The sequence below is a fragment of the Rhipicephalus sanguineus genome, chromosome 5, assembly GCF_013339695.2.
Source record: "Rhipicephalus sanguineus isolate Rsan-2018 chromosome 5, BIME_Rsan_1.4, whole genome shotgun sequence".
Taxonomy (NCBI): domain Eukaryota; kingdom Metazoa; phylum Arthropoda; class Arachnida; order Ixodida; family Ixodidae; genus Rhipicephalus; species Rhipicephalus sanguineus.
Window position 1 is genome coordinate 95,205,292 of NC_051180.1, and position 26,136 is coordinate 95,231,427.

The following is a 26,136-nucleotide window of genomic DNA, read 5'->3' on the forward strand; positions in this document are numbered from 1 at the left end:
CGGTCCGGCCGGGTGGAGCCTTGGACCAAGAACTCCACCCACCCTCTGGGACCACATGAGCAAAAACAACATCTTCTACTACTACTATGTTAACCTTACTCAGCAGTGCCACGTTGCACAACAGCATGCAAAAAGCCCTTTTGCTCTTCTACAGGCACTGACGAAGTGGCTACCAGGGGCGTAGCCAGAAATTTGTTTCCGGGGGGCGGGGGGGGGGGGGGGTTCAACCATACTTTATGTATGTCCGTGCGTACATTTGTATGTGAGTGTATATATACGCAAGCAAAACTGAAAATTTTTGGGGGGGGTTTGAACCCCCCAAACCCCCCTGGCTACGCCCCTGGTGGCTACATTCAAACAAATGAGACAGATGTAGCCATAATGTTTGTATGAGTGTCGTAACACGGAAACTTTTAAGAACTTCAAGAAAATGGGGTGAACAGATCAAAAACTGTAGGCAGCTTTTATGACATGATGGAAACAATATTTGGCTTGGGTTGGATAGATAACTTACCTATTCTAAATGTGTTGCAAACATAAAAAATGCTGTTTCATGGTATATGCATACTTAACAAACAACCCCTCTCCCTACGCACAAGTAATTTCACCAAACATGAAACGTCTTCCAAAAGAAAGAAAATTTTTTAAAGTAATTTTTGTGGCTTTGAAATACTGAGTTGAGTTGGATTGGTTGATTACATTTATGGAATGGCAAGTAGGGAAGCCATTACAAGCAGGACTTGGCATGCCGTCAAGGTAAATGAAAACAAGATTACACGGCCACTTTGAAATGCACATGCTATAACCATGCAATGTTATAATATATCCTCTGTTTCTGAGATTGTGCAACTTTTAATAGGAAATTTTGACTTGTCTCAGTTTTCTGCAAACTTATTAGCGTTCGTAGAACACCATGCTACTGGAAATGCAGATGCTGCAACAGCGCCAGTAGTGCCACCTGGTTACCAAACACCACTAATGCTGTAGTGAATTGCATTTTGAGACAATTCTTAGGTTCTACATGTCAGAACTAAGAGATAATTATATAGCATGCAGCATGCCTCACTCAGCACTACAACGTGATGATGTAGTAAAGGTGGATTAATTTTGAACAGCTGGGGTTCTTCAGTGTGTGCCTAAATCGAAGTACACAGGCATTTTTGCTTTCTACCCCGATAATGATGCAAATCCATGGCTAGTATTTGAACCCGCTTTCTGTCAACCCGATAATCCATAACGGTAAGAAGTTTGTGAAAAAATGGAGACTTGCACTGCACTCACAAACACAAAATCAACCAGCTTTCTTGGACTTACCTATCGTACAATATAGGTGAATACATTACAAGGAAATAGTTTTTCACTGGCGCTGCAGTTCAAACAAGCAGGAAATGTAGCTGGGCCTTCATTTGCACGACTAATATGCGGTCTTCTGGCGACAGCGACGCACAGAGTACTGAAGCAGTAACATACTAATCCACGTTGATCAGTTCTTTCATATTGTCCCACAAAGGGTTTCAATTGGAACCAGGCTTTTGAAAGCTTTTTGCTTCTGCAAACAAAGGGCTAATATACTAAGTGCGGCATCTGGGACTGAAAGAGCTGTCAAACATGCCAAGCATCTGACAGAGCCATATGCATTTTAGCAGATTTCTAAACTGCACTTCCTACGGCTTATTTTTGCAAAAAAAAAAAGGCTATAGAGAGTGAATGAAAAAAAAAATCTGAGCAAAGGGAACTCCTGTTAAAGGAAACAAGTTTTCCTGGTCTCTTCAGGTTACGTTTAACGAGTCTACTGTATACTATTGAACAGCATATGAATTAATATAATTAAGCTCAAGCCACTTTGTAGTGAGCGACTCTGGGTTATTATGTACCACCCGAGGTTCTTTAATATGCACCTAAACAGAAGCACATGGGTTTTTTCGCTTTCCATACCATAGTGATTTGCCCGCCATGGATGGGTGTTGCCCGCTAGGCCACCGAGGTGAATGAGTATTTTGAGTTATCCGCGTTTTTTACAACTGCATGCTTACATGCTGCAGATTTCGAAACCTGCTCCAGTGTTATCTGTGCAGAACTGAGACTTCCTAATGCCACTGCATTAAATGTAGTGCAATAGCCACTAATGTTTTTGGTATTAGGCTAGACCACGACCTACTGTACTCCTGACCTGCCCAGATGTCCCCTCTCCAGCGCCCACGTTCTAGTTCATACCTCCTGCCGCTAGGGATGTATACCACGAGCGTTGTGGCGCTAGTCAGCACCTGTTCGCTGATGTCAGCTTTAACGCTCGTGGCGATGTTTCACCAGCGCAGAGCGCTCATATCACGTAATTATTATGCATAAATGCAAAACACTTCGGAAATAAAATACGGAAAGTGATTTAGAATTTTTTTGTTTGCATTTAAAAGGACACAGCCGTTCTACACTATGCAAGTCTACGGCTTCTCACGTTAGTTAACCAGTGTGCAGTAAAAAAACCGCACTGTGTAGCTTACTTGACCCTCCGTCAAAGTTTGCAGAAACAGTCACCTAATGCCGCCAGTTCGTCACAGAATACAGGCGTTCTTACTCCAGCGCCGTCTAAACGGTCGCAGAGTAGCAGACGAACAGGTTATAGGTAGCGCCGCCTACGGCGAGTGGTTGAACGAGAGCGGGGACGTGCGCTCCCATAGGACCCCCGGTATCTGGGCAGGTCAGGAGTACAGTAGGTCGTGGGCTAGACAACGCGCATACATACACACGCACACACACACACACAATATGGTTGAAAATAAAATCCATTTACTGCTGCCAGGACCATACAGGCATGACATCAAAAGAGCAAACAGCCGCAGGTAGGGACACGCGGAATCTTCAAGCCTGGCCCTTTTTCTGGAATTTGAGGCCAGGCCATCATACGGTGCGCCTTCCAAAACCCACACCTGCCCTCCAAGACGCCAGTCGCACAGTCAACCAGCAGAGCAAACGTTCAGCAAGGGCCACTTCACAACAGCTTCTTCTGCCTTGTACAAACCCACATACTACGTGAGCCAAACGTAAAATCGAACACACCTCTGCAATTCATTATAAATTGGGGGTGCAATGTTCTTATTGCACATACAAAACATCCCACAGTCTCACTTGGTCACACTTCAACCAGATCTGGCTGCAGAACTGTGTTCCATTTCACTTTTGAATCACACAGTATGCGAGAGTTCACTTAGCAGAGACTGCTGTATGCTGTGCTCACTCAGTAGCCTGAAATAAAGGAGGCGATTGTAGTATTAGTACTCTCAATTACTAAAAATCATGGTGTCGTGTTTTCGAGAGAGTTAACACTTTTCGGTGCAAGTCTGCGTGTGTTGCCATTGGACAACACAAATGCCTTTAAGGGGGGAGGTGGCATTGAAAAAAAACTTTTTTATTTGTTGACCTAGAGCGATGAAATTTGGCATGCATACTAATAAGTGTCTCGTATAGGGAAATATGCAGTTTCATCATGATACCTTGAGTAGTTCTCAAGTTACATCATGCTACATGGTCCAATTATATGGTCTGCTTGTGGAAAGCCTAGCGCTGTAACAAAACATGCCAGGAAGCTGCAAATGGTGTTGATCTTTACTCAAAAGAAGACTACAGGGTATGACACTCTCAGAATTGTTTAGTAAATTCTCTTTTTTTTTAGAGATCATCATGGCTGCTGACACACATTGTCAGAAACAGTGTCATGGACAAATCATCATCTAGAAAAAAAACTGGGCCATAAACAAGAAATTGAAGAATGTCATACCCACAAGCAGTGTTCAGGGATTCAGGAAAAAGAAACAGAAACAAAATCGGTCCAGTCATTCCCGTGCTACTCTTTCCACGAGCAATGCACAATGTCCAAAACACACTTGTGAGAAAAAGCCTATCAAAGTTTTCGAAGTTGTTTCAATTTGTTAGAATGCACCAGCACTGTAGTCCTTGGTGTTCTTGTGTAAAGGCAACCTTTTGCGTCTCTGCCCTTTCACTTCATGCATGTGCGATGACTTCCTTGCTCGCTGAGCGTCTTTTTAGCAGCCCTGTGGAGGGTAAGGGCCCCAGGTTGCACACCCATTGCAGCACAAATCTTGGTGTAAGCTTGAAAGTTGCCTGCATTGTACCTCTCAACTGCCTCATGGACTGCTACTTCCACAGTGAAGTGGGAGGCATGCTGCTGCTTAGAAATTAGTGACCAAATCACCGAGTGAAGGCTTTCAGCGGCATTTTGTGTCTTGTTGCCACTGCAACGAGCCTGCAGTTGAGGGTCAAACAGGCGTTGGTACACTGGCCGCAACGCTTCAACAACTTTGTTGGGCAGGTTATACGTGTGTGGAAGTTGTGGCTTCCCCTCTGCCTCTGCTGCACGGTGCCTGCACCAGCTGCGGGCACCGGAAGGACAGAGCTCGTGATGAGGTTCTGCATCTGTCGATGAAACATTATGAAATGTGGCCATCACTGCTTTCTTCATGTCTTCGACGTCCGTGTTGCTTCGCAGCGCTAGGCCATAATAGCTGGTGAGCCTTTTGATCAAGTCCTGCGTGAGGCCAATGTTGTCACGGATAGCCATGCCATAACAACTAGTCAGTCTTTTAATCAGGTCTTGAGTCAGGCTGCCCCATCCTCCTAGTCGATCCTTTTTGCTTCTTGACACATGTGTTGGAGAGCTGTACCCATCCTCTCTTTGACATGATTTATACAGTCTTCTTTCGCCAGTGGAATAAATCTGTACGTTCTTTCTTCAGAAAGAGTGAGGAAAGTATCACTGTCTCCATCACAAACAATGCATGCGTACTGGCGGTCATTCTTTCCAGTGACTTCCTGAATAAAATTAAGGTGGGGGACGTGGCATTCAGTACCAACTTTCTTATTCCTTCGTAGGTTTTGATGAAAATTGGCACAGTTATTGCAAACATTTCTGGGATCAAATATCTGAGCAGTTTATTCAATAACGCGAGTTGGTCAGATATAAATTCAACTCCCTGCTTCACACACGCCACGCTCATTTGCAAACCCCGCCTGTGATGCGTTTCATCATCCACTCGGTCGTGGAAACGGTAATTTGCGAGGCATTCGTTATTTTAGAAGATTCATCAGAGCTAGCGGCGATACCAAGCACGAATCCAAACGTGCCTAAATTGCGTCACCAGCGCTTTCTTTCAAGCCGATGTACTCGGCCGCGGGGTCCGGGAAGTCGGCGCACGATATGCTGGCTGGCGGCATTCGGTGACAATGCACAATGCTCCTAGCCGCGGCGACGAAACATCGGCGCACATAACGTGCTTGGTCTCGCATTTTGCGGCGCCGACGCGCGAAATTGCTAGCCGCTGTTCCGAGCGGTCAATGCGCGACGAGCTTGGCCGGGAGGTCCGCTGCCGATTCGTAAAATGCCCATACGGACTTTCGAGGAGCCAGCGGACGATGCGATTTGCTGCTTGTGACGAAGCACAGTGCGGCTTGTCCGCTAGCGCGATGTCCTTGCCCGCAAAGTTCGGATTCGTCTCGTAAACCAGCGCCGTGAGCGTAGTTAGGCCTAGCCACGACTCCGAGCAGTAAGCTCGGTCGCGGTGTGCGTGGCCGCGGTGCCCGATGTTTCAAAGCAAGTCATGTTCGATCGCGAGTACAAAGAGTAGTAGCGCGAAGTTATTCGTCTCGGAGTACGAAGTGCTGACAAGCTGAACTTCTACCCGAGACGCGCATCTGCGATGTTCGCGACGAGCGCGGCACGCTGTCGTCTATCGTACACTGATGACTGCGCTTCCGCTTGCAGCTGTCAAACTACAGGGTAATCATATTCTAAATTATTGTCGACCCGTGCACACAGGACGAGTGAACGCGTCACTAAGTAGCGCGATTTTCGACAGTCGTAACATCAGGTAACATCGCGACGCGTAAGCAGCAGTCCTCTCGGAGCGAGCATCGGACCAATGACGAGGCGTGCTGGAGCAACATGGCGGACGCGGCCAATCGGAGGCCTCGAAACGACTTTCAGAGATTTGCTTTTTGTGCGCTTGTTTTCAAAGGGAGGAGCCAGCTGAGGTGGGGAATTTGAAAACGAAGAAATGCTCTTTACGGCGAGCTCAAAATGGCGGCGCCCGGTTGTGCCGTTGCGGAGCAAGACTTTTTTGAAAACCACCGTTTTTTTTGCGATCTCCACAATAATTTTCGCCAACTCAGCACGTGCAACAAATTTTTTAAAGCACTTCTAGGTGGTTTTCAGTGAAGATATTTTGGAATCAGATAGAAAAAGGGCTACAGAAACTGAAAATGTGATTTTCAAAAAATCGATTTTTTTGCCATTTGCGCGATACGAAAGCCGCGTCCCCCCTTAAGAAGCAAGCAGTCAGTACCATCATAATGTCCGAAACATGACAAACAAGTTGCAGTAATAGGGTATATGTTACGCCATATTTCATGCCATATATTTGTGTTATGAGTGCCATATGTTCACTTGCTAGTCTTACTATTTTGCACACCATGTCTGCCGTATTTCTTACCATGTATCTTATTAGCTATTTATCACACTTACAGGACAATTCACTCTTTCTCTTTTCATTAGTTATTAACTTCAGTGTGTTTGCCATTGGCTTTGTCTCTAAAACATTTTACAAAATTTTGCTTATCTGTATTTTGTATCGATACACAAGTACGTGTTATATATTCTCTATGTATCTACTTTTGCCCCTCCACTCTTCAATAAACATCTGTACCTTGAGGGTGCAATAAATGAAATGAAGATGCCATGGGGTTGCAGAACAAAGCATATTTGTAGACGTTATGATGCACCCAAACCTAGCAGTGATGATAATATACTGTATATGCGACATGCACATAGCTTTAGCTGGAAAGTGTGTACTTTATTATGCAGTATCTAATTAGAGCCAGTTCTAAGTAAGTATCCTGCTGCACCTGGGAAATTCTGCAGTTTATTTAATGACATCTCATTAAAAATCAGGTCTCCCGAGTATTTAGCAGCGGTAGCTCACTTTCCTATACAGGGCCACACTAAGAGCGAATTCCATGCAATATTCCATGTTAAGGTAAGACTCTGGGTGGAATAATAAATTAAGCACTGTATTTTTTGGTGCTAACTAACAAGGACACAATAGAGAATGCAGCACACATTAAGGGCTTTGTGACACCCGCTTTTTCTCGCGTTTGTCCATCACTGGTAAGAAGTATTATGGAATTCTATGTTGCAAAACCCTATGAAATGAAAGAAACCTTACCTGGTTATGATTTCTGCAGGCCGGTGATTGGCTGCACAGGCTTCCCTTCGCTGACTTCCAGAACTCGAGTGACAACCTAACCAAATGTGGCGAAGGGAGGGGAAGAAAGATTCTTAGAGAAGAAAGTGCAGATTCTCGGCTGACTGGAAAACCTGGTTAGAGGGGTCCTGAACCACTCCCAATGCTTGGTGAAAAAGCAAATACAGCAGAAAGCAGACACTGCTGTCGAAAGAACAGCCAGATCTTGCAGTCGTGCAAGGCAAGGAGAGTTCACAAGCGAAACGCGAAGTTGCCACTTTCTCAAGCGCCCTCGCTTCATACAGAGGCCTTTAGACTCCCTTCGGAGGGCTACCATACAGCAGATCTTTTGTCATACGGCAGACTGCTGCCACTGGTCTAGAGCTGCCATAAACCAAGAGCGGCATTTGGATCAGATTTGCTTCTTGCCACGAGGTGCTGCCACATGCCGGACACCGCGCTCTGTAGTGTGCTAAAGTTACACAGTAGCAACACTAGTGTGCACCAGAATAACACCAAGAGAGTGGTACGTTTGATGATGTGTGCACAAGGTCATGACGCACACGCGATGGAGCTTTCCCCCTTGTCTGCCCTCCCTCTGTAGCTTCCAGCTCGCTCATCGGGGCATCCCTGTAACTCCACTCGCACTTGACAGATTAAAAAAGTTTCGCTGTGATCGATTTCGCGAGGCAATAAACTCCTACACTGAGGTCAGTCGACGATTACATGGAAAAGTGGTTCAGGACTCCTTTAAAGGCACACTTAAAGTAGTACGTGTGCTAATAACTGATGCATGAGGGTGCTACATGCCTTGATATCGACAGCATAATATTGCAATTCACCCGCCTTAAAGCTCTACATATACTATAATTACATTTGTACCTCGCCTGCCGGTACTAGGTTCTTTGACCCTGTAAATCACACTTACTTATACCTTGGAATTTTATTTAGTGTTTAGTCTGATGATGCATATTGTACTCCTCACTCATAAAAGGCCCGTAAAACGCCCTTAGGATATATAAGTGGAGAGAATGACACCTCTAACAACAGCTAGATATTCAAGCAATAATAATAAGAGTATGTTCATTTTTATGTTTCGAGGTCAACAAATATGCCTTCAACTTACCTCCCCAAAGTCGGGGAAGGAGCCCTTCTCGAGCTTGGAAAAGACCAACACGTCATTGATCTTGACTTCAAAGGACCCTGCAAGGTGATTGTGTACAACGGGCAGTTAGTGCGCTCTGTAGAGCTTAACAACTTGAGAATTTGTGGCTATTAATAACAGCACAGCCCTGTCCAAATGCTAGCAGCACTGGTTGTCATTCGCATTTGGTTAGAAGGTAAAGGCTGTAACATTAACCAACTTAATCATTCACTGAGGGTTTTCAACATATCAGGATTACATGCACTCGTTTTCAAGGGTTTTGATTTTGTTTGTTTCATGCTATACTTCTTTAATCTACCTGTTGCTTTGACAGAAGGTTTCGTCATTCTAAGTAAAGTGAATTAGACTATAGTAGTGTTCACAAAATGCTGATACGAAATACTAATTTGGCATAGCAGGGTTCATCTTAAAAGGCACGTATACTAGAATCACAAAGTTACACTTTATTGGAAGACATCTGAGCCCATAAGTGAGTGTCCTGAGTGACAAAAGTGCCTTTACCTTTAATGAAAAATGTTTAACGTCACGTTGCGTATGCGCTGAGCACACTATATATCTTTTCACCCATCACTTTCATAGCAAATATCTGCAGCTGCCATGCAGCGTCTCCTTTAGCAACCTCACGGAGATGTGAAGCACACACAGTATGCTATGTAAAGACAAAGCACACACATTTCAAATACTGCGTCATCTTCACATACAAATTTCTTGAAATGAAAATGCTGCTACACACAACTGCTTGAGTGAACAAAAAAAAATGTATCCAGCACTACTAGCAGTATAGTCAAAGCAACAGGTGCTACTTTAATGGCTTGAGTGTTCACTCCCTTTTTATTTTAATCACATTTCTTGTGCTTAACAGAGGGATTTAGAATTACCACTTAAATTAAATTCTTCAAATAATATGTGGCAAAATGGTAATCCATTTATGAGGCGTGTTATAGTGGAGAGCTCCAGATTAATTCTAACCACCTAGAGTTCTTTAATATGACCTAGATCTATGCAACCTAAATTTAAGGCAGATTTTTTAGACGCTGTGACATTAGGACTAGTAATCTATGATAGGTCAACAGTATCTTTCTTACTGTCTGCACTGTACTGCACCGCTCAAGCATGTCCCCTAGAGCAATTATTAATATTTAGCAATGTTTGGTTTTTCATTATTAATGCAATGTGACATATGGTGAACATGTTTTGTGTAATGGACAACATCGAACTAATTCGAGTTGCTGAGATTGTTCGAGAACAGAGGTCCCGCAATTCCTGGGTGCTCCTGAGCTCCAGTTTGGGCCACTAAAGGTCTAAACACTTCTGAATTTAAGAATGTACAACATTCTCGGTGATGCACAGTTTATCTGATTAGATGTGTGTGATTCGCTATAGAACTGTAGAAATTGAAATGTTTTCGAAGTATCTGATATGGCTGGCACAGTTTGTATGAAAAGACCTGATAACTGTGTTAATCTGATCAAAAGACGCCGGCAAAAAATGTAGAACAATCCCAAGTGGTAATACAGTCAAGTCTTTGCTGCCTTTGCGGGATATTGTTTTTCATTAGGCATGATCGCTGTTCACTTCAGGGTGGTTGCAACCAAAGTTGTTCTGCTGGCCACATTTGGAAACAATGCGATCAGAACAGATAGAGGATAGCAATCCACTCACTAGTACGTCCTGTATTGCCTGTCACGTTGGCACTTGGTACTTGTGCGAGGATCCTCCTCTTGAGGTCCTCATAACGAGGAGCGTAGCCTCATCCACCACTAGACAGACAAGAAAAGGAATTCGTGTCAGAGCGAAGCGCAAGGAAAACAGGACACAGTAAGGAACACAGGACAGAAATGGAATGTCAACTTTGTAAATACTATACAAATGAGTTCCACTCTAAACACTTCTGTCCAATACATACATTTTATTTGTTTTGAAATAAAATCAAAATGTGTTTTATTGAGACGCAATTACAGAGAATGCATACAAAATACTTGGACGAATAGCCTACGTGGCCAGTAGCTGGTCCAACATGGAAAGTACATAAAAGTTAGCAACACGCACGACTGGTCATGGAATGATAGGTTTTATACATATTCAAGTTATAATGCTGTACAAGTTTGTCTACGAAGGAAAAGCATAAAGGCAAATGGTTTGAAACCCTTTGTTGATTCTGCTCTCTGGCCATAGTTCCCTCAATGACTATAGGCCTGTTGTAATAACAAATGTACTTCAACTCAATGTTCCTCCTCAACTCTACCAAGGCAGGTAGCTTCAATATTTAGGCTATTAGTGCGATAAATGTTACCTCTCGAGCGGGCCCATGTATGAGCTGAAGTTCTCATTAATGAGATTACAGCTTGGGTATCACTAAAGAGCTCTACATCTATTTTACAGCAGCATTTGCTAGAGTGATGCAAACTTTTCGTGATAGTGCTTTATTTTATGCATCTCTGTTTTATTATTTCAAAGAGATTTCAGGTACATGAGGTTTCAGTACACGCTGCCTTTTTTAAGACATGAAATCTAATAATAATAATATCTGGGGTTTAACGTCCCAAAACCACCATATGATTATGAGAGACACCGTAGTGGAGGGCTCCGGAAATTTCGACCACCTGGGGTTCTTTAACGTGCACCTAAATCTAAGTACACGGGCCTAAGACCTGAAATCTGACCATCCATGGATGAATGATTGGATGGATGGAGTCTTTTACTGAGAAATAGGGAGGTGTGTAAGCAGAATTTGCGAAGACCTTGTTAACGAATACCTCTTGAGAGCACAAAACGGGAGACTTGCTCGAAAATAGATTACGACAAAAACACTGCTCATTACTCCCAACAATTAAAGTATTGTTGAAGAGTTATATGGCACAATGGACCTAATAAGTGTCACATACGAGCTACAATGAATGCTACGACGCTTTATCTAAGGATGCAAAGGCACCTGAGCAGCTCAGCTCCTTGCTTTCCGCAGCAACCATAAAAGCATTCAGTGTGCTTACTGGGCACAATGGGCTTCTTTATGCCACAGGCACGGCACACAGACAATTCGGCATCAGTCATGCAAGGCATAAACAATACCTCTTGTTTGCAGCTACAATGTAAAAACCATTCATCTGAATAACTGAACGAAACTGTTTAAAACTGTGTTGTATTTCAGCGAGAACATCTTGGCTGGTTACTTCAGTGTGTACAATAAAAGATTGTTCATGTATGACTGTTGCAGAGCGCGAAGAGATACGAAATTCTGTTAAATGTGTGTGACGAAGTGTTCAAGATGCATGAATTCAACACATACCTTTTGAATATGTGCACTTAATTTACATTTTCCCTATTTATCGTAATCAATGTCATGCAATGACGAAAACCTGGGCAATGGAATTTTATTCAGAATTGCAAGCAAATGCTCATTCACAAGAAAATTCAGGGGAAACTGTGCTCACGTACGCACGGAATTTTCATACATAAAAGGAATTAAATGGCTAATTTGTTCCGTGGTTGGCATGAGAACAGCCAACAAGACGATTATGCCACAATGCAACCACAGCACAACACAGGAAAAGTGGGGTGTTTAACAGCATGGAAAAATCTGATCACTACCTTACGCTGGGTGACAGGAGAAGGGGAGAGATTATAAAGGTAGAGAGAAAGGGGAAGACTTCCATAAATACGTCATCAGCTGCAGCGAGAGACAGTAGCAGCAGTCACTAGAGCGCACAAATGCGATTCGCACACGCCGTTATGCGAAATGCGGCACTGCAGTACAAGAAACCGGGCTTCATGACAATGCATGCCGATACACAAGGTGACCCTTCCATTTCGCCCGCATCTTCTGCGTTCGAGATGCTCGACTGTGTCAGCCATTTAAAGTAAAACATGGCATTGGTACAGTTAACTGTAAATGACACTGACTGACAGTAGCCATAAATGCAGTCGGCCCAAGCATATCGCCCACACATACGTTTCGGCCCAAAGTGCCTACGCTTATAAGGGCAACGCTATAACACAGCAAACGTATACGATTACGCTCGCGCCGGCCCTTAATTAGGTCACACAACACGATGTATACATGCACGCACACGGTGCACGCATATGCTCGCGGCCGGACCGAAACTTTCAGTCGTTTATAAACTTCTGCACCTCTATTCCCGGTGGCATATCTCGGTCGGAAGCGGGACTTAAAAATAGGCATTCAATGCCGACACAGACCTGTGACGGACTGAAAACGCTGCAGGCAAGAGCCGCGACTCACCAGTACTCAACGTGCACTTTCACTGTCGCCTGTCCTGCCATCGTAGTCGGAACCTGTGGAGAAAAGTGCATACGAGTTGTAGCCTCTTACAGAGGCACTATACAAGTGAGTGCAGGAAAAGTGCTACCGTCGTCTGTCCGCAACAACGCGAGCACAAGCGGTATCCGCAGCGTCTGCAGCGACGGAATCAACGGAATGCCGTATGCCGTGCCGCTGCGGATGAAGTGGAGAGGGCGCATCCATCCCCCTCTCCCCCTTTCTGGCGCGGCGTTGATCTTCATGCCTCGAAGCTTCCAAGGACGAACTCTATACGTGCGCAGCTATATTGTAAACAGGATAACAATAGTGAGTCATGATAGGTAGCCCAAGAGTTCCTACATGTACGTCCACACACACGTGCATATCGCATATATCCATGCGCTAGCCACATTGCACCAAACCAGCTAATATATATGTACATACCGTATTTTCTCGCATATAACCCACACACCCACTTTTTAAGCACATATTTCCGTCTTTCTTTTGTGCGGGTTATATGCGAGAAAATCCGGTATATATATATATATATATATATATATATATATATATATATATATATATATATATATATATATATATATTAGCTGGTTTGGTACAATGTGTTGTTCTTTTATATGATCAACAAAGTGTTTTATTTATTTATTTATTGAACTACCAAACGTTGCCTTAAAAGAAGTTTACTGAGTCCTCTTGAATCGTGCGCTTGTACACGGAAAATGTTGCTTGGTGTCACAATATAGCTAGATCTCAATAGTGAAATTGTCTTGGAATTACTATTATCATTATGCAGTTTTTCTTATTGATCATGTTTTTTATGCACGTTTTTCTCTTCTTTTTTTTTTATTGAAATGCGAGAAAAACTCGGGCATTACTCCTGGGTGTCAAACTGCTGTGCTCAGAGAAGCATCTCTTCGATAATTCGTAGGAGTTTATCTGAAATTTTCTGTTTGACTCAAAGAATATTACCAGTTAATTCGATTTCAAAAGCAATGCTGGACATGTCACGAGCATTCAGTCAGATTTTCTTCGAACAGGATACTTCGTGCATCCGCAGCTGCGCAAAACAGCACCAGATGGTTTACATTTCAACCTGTTGCTCACATGCCCCACTTTCCACAACAGCAGTTCAAATATGGAATGTTTGCATAAGCCATGACCTAGTTTCTTTTTTCTTTAATTTGTAGTTTTGTATAGTGCTGTAGCATCAAAGCAATATATCAGCCAACAGCGTATGAGGGTGGAGGGTAAGGCACACAAAACAAGGACAGGTGCTTACGTGACAAGGACAGCTAGTGCATGGGATATCTCAATCCTATTTGCTGCCCTTTACTGAATAAAGGAAAAAGGGGTACCAAAGATAAGAGGAAAAGAAGACACAAAAATAAGAACACAGAGCTGGTCTGTGTGCTGCTGCACAGTCGTGAAGGTGCTATAATTTTCAGACAGAATAAATGTTGTGATCAAAATCTGGAAGTTCATTTATGCACCATTCCTGATGTATATGCTACATATACAGAACAAAGTACCTGTAGTTTGAGCTAGAAAAGGTTTGCAGCATGGGGGGAAGGGTAATTGAACACTCCACCCAACCTCCCTCTAAGTGCATGGTACCTATACCATGCAGTGAGCCAGTTTCAAATTTCGCAAAGTTAGAAACCACTAGAAAAACACACACACAAGGTAAAAAATAAACGGACGCATTTTCTTCTGTATAGTCCATACACGAATGGCTTTCACCAGAGCAAGTAGCATTGGACAGGAAGGTGCTAGTTCTTCAGGCAAGACCCATTTTTGAGGTTTATGACAGGGGCGTAGCCAGGGGGGGTTGGGGGGGTTCAAACCCCCCCAAAATTTTTCAGTTTTGCTTGCGTATATATACACGTGCACATACAAACGCACGCACGAACATACATAAAGTATGGTTGAACCCCCCCCCCCCGAAAAAAATTTCTGGCTACGCCCCTGGTTTATGATCAAGCCATCATCTGTGCACCTTCTGGGACCTTCAGCTATCGTTCAGGATGGCTAACTGAATGGTCAGCCAGCAGGGAAGTTGTAAACCTGAAAGAGAAAGGTGTGGTCAGGATTAGTGATGGGAGCAAGCTATCACGGAAGATAGAGTGAAAAATGTCAAATTTTAGTCTTGTTACTGGCTGCCATGCATTAGTGTATAAGGGGATAGGATGGGATGGTACGAAAAAGAACTGCACGCAAACACAAAGAAGGGCACAATGATTCTAATCATCTGTTACGCATATATCCTCGAAGGAATGGGGGCAAATTTTTTTTTTAATATATAGGCATCGAGTCATAATCACGTACAGTATAAAGCCACAATTTCTCAAAACGACAGCACCATATTTTGGTGCAAGCCCTTCAAAATATGTGCCAAGTGCAATGTAGGATTGTTGCATAGAGGCCATAGTTGTCATGTCGTATCATAGACCACTGACATGTGGTCGAGCCCACCTGATGACAGGTACAGCCATATTTGTCAAGCACAACTGATCATTAGACAACAGCATACAGTGTTAGGCTTAATGAAATGCTTTTTTTTTTTGTAAATCTATAATGTGGAGAAAGTTTTGTTCAAGAAGAAAAACGTCAACTGCCTGACCACAGCAGATTTCCACAATGACACTAACCTATAAAGCTGTTCAAAAAAGTAAACTTTGGAGGCAGTATATATAGGTCCCCATTCTTCAATGAATAGTGTGAAAGAATAAAAATAGAAGCAAGAGCTAGGCCTCCTGTCATGTACTCCAACAGAACGGTGTTGTTGGTTTGAAGAAAAGTTCAGGTTGGTTTGTGTGAAGCATTCAGTAAATACCTACTTCAGTCCAAACCAGATTGCTTTGGAAGGTCAACTGCTAGAAAATTTTACTTCGGTTAAATCACTTGCGAATGGGCTGCATATAATATCGAAGCAATTTCATTGAACTGCAGGGCTGGCAATTATGTTTTATTAACCGTACTTTCAAAGCATGGCCGTCATACACTTCACTGTTTGTTCAATGCAACGATTAGACAAGTTGAATGCAGTGTCCGAAATGACACTGTCCGTTCAACCGCTGTTAGATTTTGGAACAAATTCTGGGCTAATAAAATGCTCATGTTATGTGCTATTGATATGTTTACTATTAACGTAATGTTGTACCTTATAGATATGGGCATATAGGAAAAGATGCATTAGCGTGGGATGTGCCATGTCAAGAGTTCACCAAGGGTACTTCGTGGTGTAAGCTACCACGCCTGCTTTTCGAACAAAACTATGGTCACTTAGTGCAAAAAAAGAGCGGAAGGAGTAGGAGGGGGACTAAACTTCTGACTGTTTATTCAAGCTCCTTACACAATATATGCGTGCGACAAGGCGCGGTGCAACTAAAAATGCACAATTGGACTACAACATGACCGTGCCTTTGATTCTGCAGTGCAACAAAGCTGCATTGTATTCGCATATGATGCTGCAACTCTGAGCAATTTATACTTTGTGTTGCATTTATAGGTTCACAGCTCTATATATAAAAAGAAGCGAAAATTCCATGACAACTTCAAGAATGTACAGAATGTGTGACAGTACAGAGGGATTGCTGCATTTGTAGTGGCCACGATTGCTGCTGCTTCAGCAAGAATCTTGAAGAGAGTGTTACTTGAAAAACCACTGATGCCTTCCTGCCTGGCACTATCCTCTGTTAAAAGCCATTTGTGTATGGATCTTGTGCAAGTATAAATGCATTTGTTTGGTTTGACCAGCTCTGTGTTCTTATTTTTGTGTCTTCTTTTCCTCTTATCTTTGGTACCCCTTTTTCCTTTATTCAGTAAAGGGCAGCAAATAGGATTGAGATATCCCATGCACTAGCTGTCCTTGTCATGTAAGCACCTGTCCTTGTTTTGTGTGCCTTACCCTCCACCCTCATACGCTGTTGGCTGATATATTGCTTTGATGCTACAGCACTATACAAAACTACAAATTAAAGAAAAAAGAAACTAGGTCCATGGGGGGGGGGGGGGGGTAGCTGACCCCCCCCCCCATGGAATTTTAGATATTTTTCTATTCAGTAGCAATAAGCTACACAGCTTGATTAGCACACTCAGATCCTGGCCTCAGGATTGCCATTCAATTTCGCATGTTAAACCATTGACTAATTTGCCTATCATGTCAGGAAAAGAGAGGCTGCCAGTGCTATTCACCACCTATTCTTGGAGGTCAAACTCATATTAGTGGCACCTCAGATGCTATGCCAAGTGTTGTACCACTTCTCAACATCACAGACTTTGTCTCATTTCCAACGAGTGGTAACGGCAATTTGCCGCATCAAACAACCTTCTGCGAGTTTGAAGTCTACGCAAAAGGTATGGTGTGCCATCTGCTCTAAAGTTATACATTATATAAACCAAAAGCTTTCCATAATACGGTTTTGTTATTGGTTTAAAGGGGCACTACAATTATTCTTGGAAACCTTAAGTCAAATATTATTCCATAGCATGCTGCAAGGCAGGCAGCACACAATATAGTCACATGCATTTTATAACTCAGTTTGTACCCATTATATCTGAAAAACTGTAGGTGTTTATTATCAACAACCTTGAATAGAAGTAATGCCACATAATCGGCCCTGGTTCCACTATAGCAAACTTCTGTTCAGGGCCGACTACTATGTGTCTTTTCTGTGTAGTAGTATCAAGAAAGTTCCCAATTTATAAACTACTAAAAAACACACACACAAAGTAAAAACAAACAAATGCATTTTCTTCTGCAAGCTCCATACACGAATAGCTTTCAACAGAACAAATAGTGGTGGGCCGGAACGTGCTGGTTCTTCAGGCAAGACCCTTTCCGAGATTTGTGATCACGCCATCATCTGTGCACTTTCCAAGACCTTCAGCTACTGTTCAGGAACGCCAACTGCATGGTAGACCAGCAGAGAAGATGCGTGTAGGGAAGTTGTACAATCTGAAACAGAAAGGTACGATCAGGATTACTGACAGGACAAACTAAGAGAGGGTGAGAAAAAGAAAGGTTGGCTAGCATGCATTGGTGTTAGGGAGAGGATCAAAATTAGGTATAAAAATGAAAAAGTGCACACAGACAAAGCAGATCACAATGGTACCTTTTAATTTTCATTTCTCTAACCTAAAGGCCCAATTTATACATTAACAGGGGTGGTGTAATATAATTATTTATATCAATATACAAAAATAGTCTAAGTGAACATATATGTGAGTCAAAAATTCTACATGGAGTCACACATGCTATATACATCCTGTACACTTTTCACCTTGCAACATCGTGCAACAATAATTCTTACACCATACAAACAATCTTATATCACATAACCTACGTACATCATTTGACATACAATAAAGTATATTAAATCATAGCAAGGTGAGAAATTCCTGTTTTATTTTCTAGAAATGCAAAAGGAAATAAGAATGTCTCAAGTTCCTTGAGACATATTATATTATATTATATTATGTTATATTATATTATATTATATTATATTATATTATATTATATTATATTATATTATATTATATTATATTATATTATATTGTATTATATTTTGGCTATATTACTTAGGAGATGATTTCATTACAGAAAGGCTAGGTGAAGCATGAAAACAAATTGGTTAGTATCGTGAAAACAGTGTTCAACCCCGATCTATCATGCATGCAGTCTATTCTGGAAGGAATTTAAATGACATCGCACACCAAAGTACAGTAGGAAGACTCAATTTCCCAAAATAATTATGGCATCATATTTAAATGCTAGCCATTCGACACGTGCACCAAGGACAATGCAGCTTTGTTGCACCCCATCATTAAAGGCTTGGGTCACGCTCTACCATAAACATCCGACATATGGGCGAGCCAAGCTGGCAAGGGGTGTGCCCATTTGTCAAGCACAGCTATTACAGAAAGGCATTGAGAATTATGGTTTAATGAAATGTTTTCTGCATAAATACACAATGTGGCAAAAGTTTCATGCAAGGAAAAATATGTAAACTGCCTGATCACAGCAGATTACATAAAGGAAAATCTTGGAACAAACCTCAAGGGACTGAGAAAATATGTTCCATTGCAGTGCAGCAGCCAAATACAAAACCGACCAAACTAGACGCAGCTGTTCCATTTGAGCAGCAATTCCATTTAATTAAATGATTTCTGTTTACAGAGATTCCACTGCGCAGTGACGTTCACTTTAACGTCTCCGAAAAGTAATCTTTGCAGGCATGATTGTGACGGGCACTGATTTTAATGGATTACAAAAAAGAATGAAAATGGGAACATGTTGTGTTTCAGCTGACAATGTTGTTCATTTAAAGAAATGGTCACATCAGCTTGTAATAAAGCAGTCAGTAAAAGAAGTACTGACTTTATTTCTAACCAGCTTTATTTTTAAAGGTTAACTGCTGCGAAATTTCACTTTAAGTTTGTAATTAATGGGCTGTATACAATATCAACGTAATCTTGTCATGGCTTCAAGGATAGCAAAACTAGTCTGTTTTATGAACGGCCTTTAAACACCACCTTAGAAGAGAACATGAGTACCTAGCTTGGTAGATGTGATGTACAGGGGTGATAGAATGAAACGTGAACAGTGATGTGCATTGGTGTTCCACTGTTCATTTATTTTCATTGCGCTCTTACCTTGGTGGCAATAAAAAGGTGCTAGAGTCGTCCTTGGATGCATTATGGATGGCTCTAGTGTATTTTTATTACCAGCCAGGTCACAACCGCTTGAAAAGAAATGCGAACAGCGGAGTGCGTGGAAGCAGCACTGTTCACATTTCTTTCCATCGCGATATAAGTACCTTGTTGTACTCATCATTATCACATGTCTGGGACCACTCTTCGGCCAAAATTGGCTCTTGCACCATGAAAAGCCATGAGTCAACGGATGTGATGCTGATTCTAAAACGTGGCCTCTTGTGATCACATAGCAGCATCGCCCCAGTTCTCAACACGCCAGTTTCTTTTTTTTTTTACCTTTCTGGATAGTGGTAATGGCCCAATTTACTTCTTTCTGGGTTTAGTTTAACCTGTATATGCCCATACTCGGAAAAATTCAGCAAACAGATATTTTTATTCACGAATAGGGGATTTGTGCCCTCAACAAAGCGTACAAAATATTTATTTACTGTCAGGTAAGTGAAACACAGTTCTGCAGTGCTTTATGCACCGAGTATTTTTTCTCGTGGCACTGAGCTCAAGTTGTGTATTTTGCAATTACGGGCAATAGTATGGTCAATGCTACCAAACTACTTTTAGCACAAATGGTGGAACGGCAGAATTTTTGCAATAATTTGAAGAAAAAGAAAGTCATAACTTAGGCTACCCTCCACTCCAGGGCCTCTCCCTTGCAGAGTACATGTTCGCTCAGATGAAGTAGTCCGTACGTGGTAATATTAAGGGCAAGAAATGTGTAGGCTATAGCACATGTTTCGGCAGACACCTGCTTCATTTGCTATAAGTGGCTCTAGTCTTCACCTGAAGAAGCAGCGATTTTAAAGCACATCAAAGAAGCGTCCTACATGTAGGACACTGGGCATATATGGGTTAAAACCACTTTTTGCGAGCCTTTCATCGTGAATCCATTTCTATTTCGAACAAAGTAATATTTGGCATTGTGGTTGCTCTATGTATATGTACACTGTCTCAAACACTTAATTTGTGGTTTCCAATTTTATCACAGTTGACCTTAAAAGGCATATTCATATCAAAACTCTTCTTGAAAATGATAACATCTGCAACTCATACAGAATGGCGCTGTGGAGGGTCATACGAGTGTCAAATATTGTGCTTCCCGCGGCAATGTGCAGGGACCCCACAGTATAACAAGAGGGCTCTGTCACTCCTGAAGATTTAAAGGCCCTATCAAGTTTCCAGTCACAGACCCACATGACAGTACATAGTGCCCAACCACTGGGCAAAGGCAATTGCTTCTAATCATACATTTCCTTGAAAGGTGAACACATAACACCCATCCAATCTTCCAGCTTATGAGAAAGCAGTAGTTGGAGTGATGTGTTTGATCCATCCTATCACCACTCCTCTTGGTTGCCCCCAGGCATCTTTTTCAGACGCCTGCCTCGAAGGGTTACCATAAGTGTCCCCCAGGAAGGAGACAATGTATGATAGAAGTAACTTAGACAAGGCACGACCACTAGTGGAAACCCGGCTGACCAAAAGCATGTCTTCAAGGAACGGGGAGACTAAATGTTGTGCTTTTAACAGCGAAGCTGTTTAGCAAATCATTCCTTGTGAGTCGATCCCAGAAAACTATCATCCTAATGGGTATGTGCCACTATATGGCTACCTAAAAAAGAGTACAGAGAGAGAGGGAAACAGAGAGATGGAAGGAAATATATAAAGAAAGAGAAAAATTCTTGCCGAAAAAATTCTTCATGAGGCTGGATTCAAACTCGTGTACCCTCGATCCGAAGGCAAGCGTCCTAACTATACGGCTATCCAGGCACGCTAGCAGAGCATAGCATAGCCTTGTATATTATAGTGTAGCAAGGGGGTAGGAAAGGAAAGTGAGCATGAGGAGATGCGATGGTGAGGAGGAGGGGAGAAAGGGAGGTGAGAGAGTAAAGTGTAGCACAGAAAGAATGAGAAAGAGAGAAACAGAAAGAAGTGCAGAAAGAAAAAGAGACAGAGAATATCAACGAAAGACAGAGAAAGAAGTAGAGAGAGAGAGAGAAAAAGATAGAAAGAAAGAGGAAGCAAGCATCGCGTCGTCTAGCGGCCAGATACCGCACCACCTGGCCAAGCCGTGCATGCGCAGTAGCTAAGCCACACCCACCGACTGAGACATCGCGTGCAACCTCTGCTCTATAGTGCATAGCGTGGCTGCATACTCCCGACAACGAAGCTGAGCATCTCGAAGCGAGACGTGTTGGTCGACGGGGGCTACGAGCGGCGATGGGTCTATGCTTTGCTGTGCCAAGCTTTGCGCGACTTTGTGCAAGCTGCCTGCAATTTTTATGTATACTTTGTTATTAGACCCTTTTCAGAGGTTTTGAAGAAAGGGTGTTCAAGTAGCCCTTAACTATGGTTCTACCACAAGGCTAGTGGGCTGAGAAGGAGCATAACCAGAAGCTAGGATGACGCACACCTAGTGTAGTGTGTGGTAGGCAGAAAGCATATAAGATGCATCAGGCACTCACGGGTCACATGCACAGGTGCGCAGGCCTCCAGGCTACTTCTGGACACCTTTTACAACCTGCACCGCTTTCCCTTGGCTGGCATCCAAAGCTCGAGCGACAACCTGATTAGCAGAACAAACACAGTAGCATGTGTCCAAATTTTTTATTGTGTAAAAAGTTGATATTCACATGGCGTAAATAAAAAGCAACTTCCACGTAAAATTTCCCATTTGAAATACAAGTACACATATAATGAGAAAGAGAAAATAAGTACTACTTCTGATACAAACAGGAACCTTTGTGTAATTAAAATATTTTTATGCCCTCTATAACACGTGTGCCAATCAAAAGCTAGGAGAAAGAGCTCGATTTTCAGCCATGATGTGAAACTATCAGAGTATTACATGTCACGAACACAAACATTCAAGAATTATAGGGTCCAGTAAGGGACAGCCCAACCCCAAGAATAGAAAGAAACATATAACAGAAATACAGTAACTTGAGACAATTCAGAAAACGCTAGAGGTTTAATCCAGGAACATTCGCACAAATTTCAATCACATTTTTGCATGCAATGACCAGTGGCGTAGCCGGTAGGGGGAGGGGGGGGAGGGGGGGAGGGGGGGGCGGGCACACAGGGCCCGTGCCGCCCCTGAAAAATTTTTTTGCCATAGCACATAGAGCACAAAATGACAATCAACCACATCTTCCTGCCCGGCCCCCACTTCAGGTCAAGGAGGTGCCCCCCCCCCCGAAAAAAATTTCTGCCTATGCCCCTGGCAATGACACTTGATGCAATTATCCATAAAATTTGCGAAGAACACTTGATGGGCAAGCAAGCTTGGTTTCTTTCACACTAAGCTATGCGCATCAAAGCTAACGAATAGAAACACATGTCACTTACTGGAACAGAATGCAAATAAGCGTAATGTCAAGTGTGAAGGTTAGCATTAACTAAGAAAAAACTGTACCTGATAGTTTTTATCATTAACGAACACAATCCCCAGAACTGCTTCTACCGAGCATGTATAATGGAAACATCACTTAATTAAGGCCATTAGATTAGCAGCACAGAATAACAATCCCTAAGTTTAATAATCAACAAGAAAACTCAAATGGAAAGTTCTGTGGTTAAGTAAGCATTAAACGAGCATTTCTTAGATAACTTACAGCAGATTGCAGAAGTGGTATCAGCTTACCTCCGCGAAGTCTGGGAAGGCATTCTTTGCCAGCTTAGAGAATACCTGGACGCCATTGATTTCAACTTCAAAGGACGCTGCGAGAGAGGTTAAGCAATTAGCAATTTGATTATCATCTGGCTTTCTCGCATTCCTTTTCTTGAAAGTTCTGCTCCTGCCACTTTCTTATCAAGAATGCTATGCCATGCCGATAGTTGCACACCGTTTGTGAACAAGAAAGTGCCAGGACAGCAGTGATAACACAAGGAAAGCACGAGAGGTGACGGATATAGCTGTGTGGCAGAAATACTCCCTAAATACTTGATTTTTTTTCTTAGAAAGCACCTTATCACAATGGCTGACAAAATGAACTTACATTTGCGTCCTACATTGCCAACCACATTGGCATTTGGTATCTTTGCAAGGATCTGCTTCTTCAGATCGTCAAAGCGGTTCTTGTACCCTCATCCACTACTGCAAAAACAAAGTAAAGTAACAATGATTTAGAAACAAACCCAGATGCACTGCAAAATTCAGTGAAAGTTCTGTAAAACGTCCTACCCTCGCTCATGCGGCAAAATAGGAAATGTCTGACAGCAATTCTACTCTGCCATGACTTTGGCTTGCAGGAACAATGTTTAAAAGCTATCTTGCAACCCAGCCCAACCACAAGGAGGTAGCACTTGTTTGCAAGAGATTCTGCAACTCTGTGCATGCAAAGTTCATTGAAGCTGTTCACCTGAAATTGCCAAGGCAGCAGAATTCCGCTTTCAGCTTTTGGCGTTATTACTGCTGTGTGCCAATATGTAAATGTTTGCTAATGACTTTTTCCTGCTATCTTTACAGTCAAGGTTTAGATAACACTATCTGTATTCCGGCACAAAAGCTTTTCAGGGGTGAAAAAAACAAAGTTAATACTGAGGCAGCAGAACATTGACATTTGCACGGTATGTCAAGATATAGAGAATTTGTAGTTATATAGATCAAATGGTAATTAAATTATGAGCAATTTTAACAAATATATAGAAGTAATTCCCCCACTTCCTCTCTCAAAAAAAGGAAGAAAGAAATATATTCCTATCTACTACTGCCCCCGTGTGGCAACACAGACACAAATACCACTGGCAGCACCAGCACATCCCCTGCAAGTTAATGCAACTGATGCCGCGCAGCAGCAGCACACAATACAACAGCATCGTGCAGTTCTTGAAACTTGCCACGGAAAGCGGCTTGGTAAGTATATGCAGAAAAATCGCGAAAAGGATGGATGGATGGATGCTATGAGCGTCCCCTTTATAACGGGGCGGTGACATGTCTGCCACCATGCTCGAAGAAAAAAGAAAAACTTCCTTGTTTCATGCTGGCCTAATACCTTGTCTACATTGATTAAATCTATCTTATTATACCAAAAAAATTTATAAATTCACGGTCTATCTCTCTGCCTCTTAAGGCAGAATGACCTTATTCCCTCCCCCCATTATTTATTTTTGTACTTTATCTCTACTCTTCTGCCACCAATACTCTAACCGTCTCTTACTTATTTCTATCGCGGACGTGTTCAGCTTTCCATTGTTGTCCCTAAAACCCAAGGCTTCCTGTGGACTCGTGCCCACAAGTATACCTGGGTGAATATCGCCACATTCAATCAGTACATGTTCCATCGTTTCCTTAGTTCCCCCGCAGCATGTACAGTGTTCGTCTTCGTTACTGAATCTCGCTTCGTTCTAAGGCAGCCCGACCTTGCTTCAAACAGTAAAGGAATGACACGCGGCGACGCCACCGTGAAATTCCCGCACCAGTCATCATATGCCGCGTCGGTGATCTCAGATGACTGTGCTGCTGAAGACTCAAAGCGGCAAGTTTCGGGAAGTTTCGCTGAGCAAATGCGGTCGAAATATGAAAAACAAAACAAAAACACAAAAAACCGTGACGTCACACAGCTAGACGAACCAGCGATGGGATTACAGGGCGCGAAATTCAAAAAGTAAAACGTTCCCCTTGATTTCTATCTTCTAGTAATCAACTTATTATCGTGCAACTAAAAACGATAGAGTTTGCAAAGATTACTCATCAACCTAAAATGACAGTGTCCCCTACAAAGAACACACGGCGGCCACATTTCGAAGCGAAATGCGGGCGGGATCGAACCCGTGACCTTAGAACGAATCATTAGCAGTTATCGCTCAAAACGTCGCACAATTGACTTACCAGTACTCAACAACGACCTTCACTGGCGTCGCTCCAGCCATCCTTGCCGATCTGCACTCGTACACCTCTTCGGGGCAAACCTGCAGTAAATGGAGTCGCAATTAGAAAAGAGGAATCTATAGTATAAACTAGATAGGCCTACCTCGAACCTTCGGCCGAGCGAGCGATCGAGCGACCGTAGCAACACCACGCGACAAGTCACGCGCAAGTGTTCTCTCGGTACGCGTGCGATGGAACGAAAGCGAAACGAACGATAACGACGATGATGATATCCTCTATGTGAATATAACGTCACCCACAAAGGGGGATATGGGCAACGGGGCGCTGCCGTCGAAAGCTTGCGATGTGTCATGGCTGTCATGGCGTATATACGGTATGTGCAAAACATCATGTCGGCCGCAACAGTAGAGGGGCCCTGCAACACTTTTCCAAGCAACCATCGAATGTCTTCATTAAAGGAGTTTATTGCCTCTCGAATCGACCACTGCAAAAACATTTAGAATCAGTCAAGTACGAGCGAAGTTAGAGATTTGTCGCACGCTGTAACTGCTTTCTCTCTACTCTCGTCCCGACGAGCGCGCTGGAAGCTAAGCAGAGAGGGATGGCACGGGAGAAAGTTACGTCACGCACGCGTCATGATCTTGAGAACTTTTTCTTTTTTTTTTTTCGAACGTACGCGCGGCCTACTTTCAGTGTGATCGCGCGCGCGGGCACGTGGCAGCCTCTGTAACTATGCAGCTCACGATGCTGTCATTTGGGTATATGGCATCATTTGTAGAACGAATTTCTAGCTGACTTTGAAAATTAATTGTAAATTCCAGGCTGCGTGCTGTGCTATAATGTCTCACTTGTGTGTTCTCAGGAGCTGCAGTAATTCAGTGAACTACAAGCGTACCCTTAAATT

The 26,136-nt window shown here is 42.8% G+C and overlaps 1 protein-coding gene and 1 long non-coding RNA gene across 2 annotated transcripts; both read right to left on the reverse strand.

Moving 5' to 3' along the window:
* Nucleotides 1-2,767: 2,767 nt before the first annotated feature.
* On the reverse strand, nt 2,768-12,805 carry LOC119394009 (migration and invasion enhancer 1-like). The gene is made up of 5 exons (XM_049415587.1): nt 12,656-12,805; nt 10,078-10,175; nt 8,377-8,453; nt 7,233-7,308; nt 2,768-3,240 (listed from the first exon to the last, which is right to left on the reverse strand). Exons 1-4 carry the CDS (start codon nt 12,724-12,726, stop codon nt 7,237-7,239), a joined length of 318 nt encoding a protein of 105 aa, XP_049271544.1. The 5' UTR covers nt 12,727-12,805; the 3' UTR covers nt 2,768-3,240; nt 7,233-7,236.
* A 4,620-nt stretch (nt 12,806-17,425) lies between these two features.
* LOC119394012 (uncharacterized) lies at nt 17,426-25,396 on the reverse strand. The gene is made up of 6 exons (XR_005184038.2): nt 25,375-25,396; nt 25,233-25,312; nt 23,401-23,498; nt 23,046-23,122; nt 21,868-21,968; nt 17,426-17,648 (listed from the first exon to the last, which is right to left on the reverse strand). It is a non-coding gene; the product is annotated as an uncharacterized LOC119394012 (long non-coding RNA).
* Nucleotides 25,397-26,136: the final 740 nt, after the last annotated feature.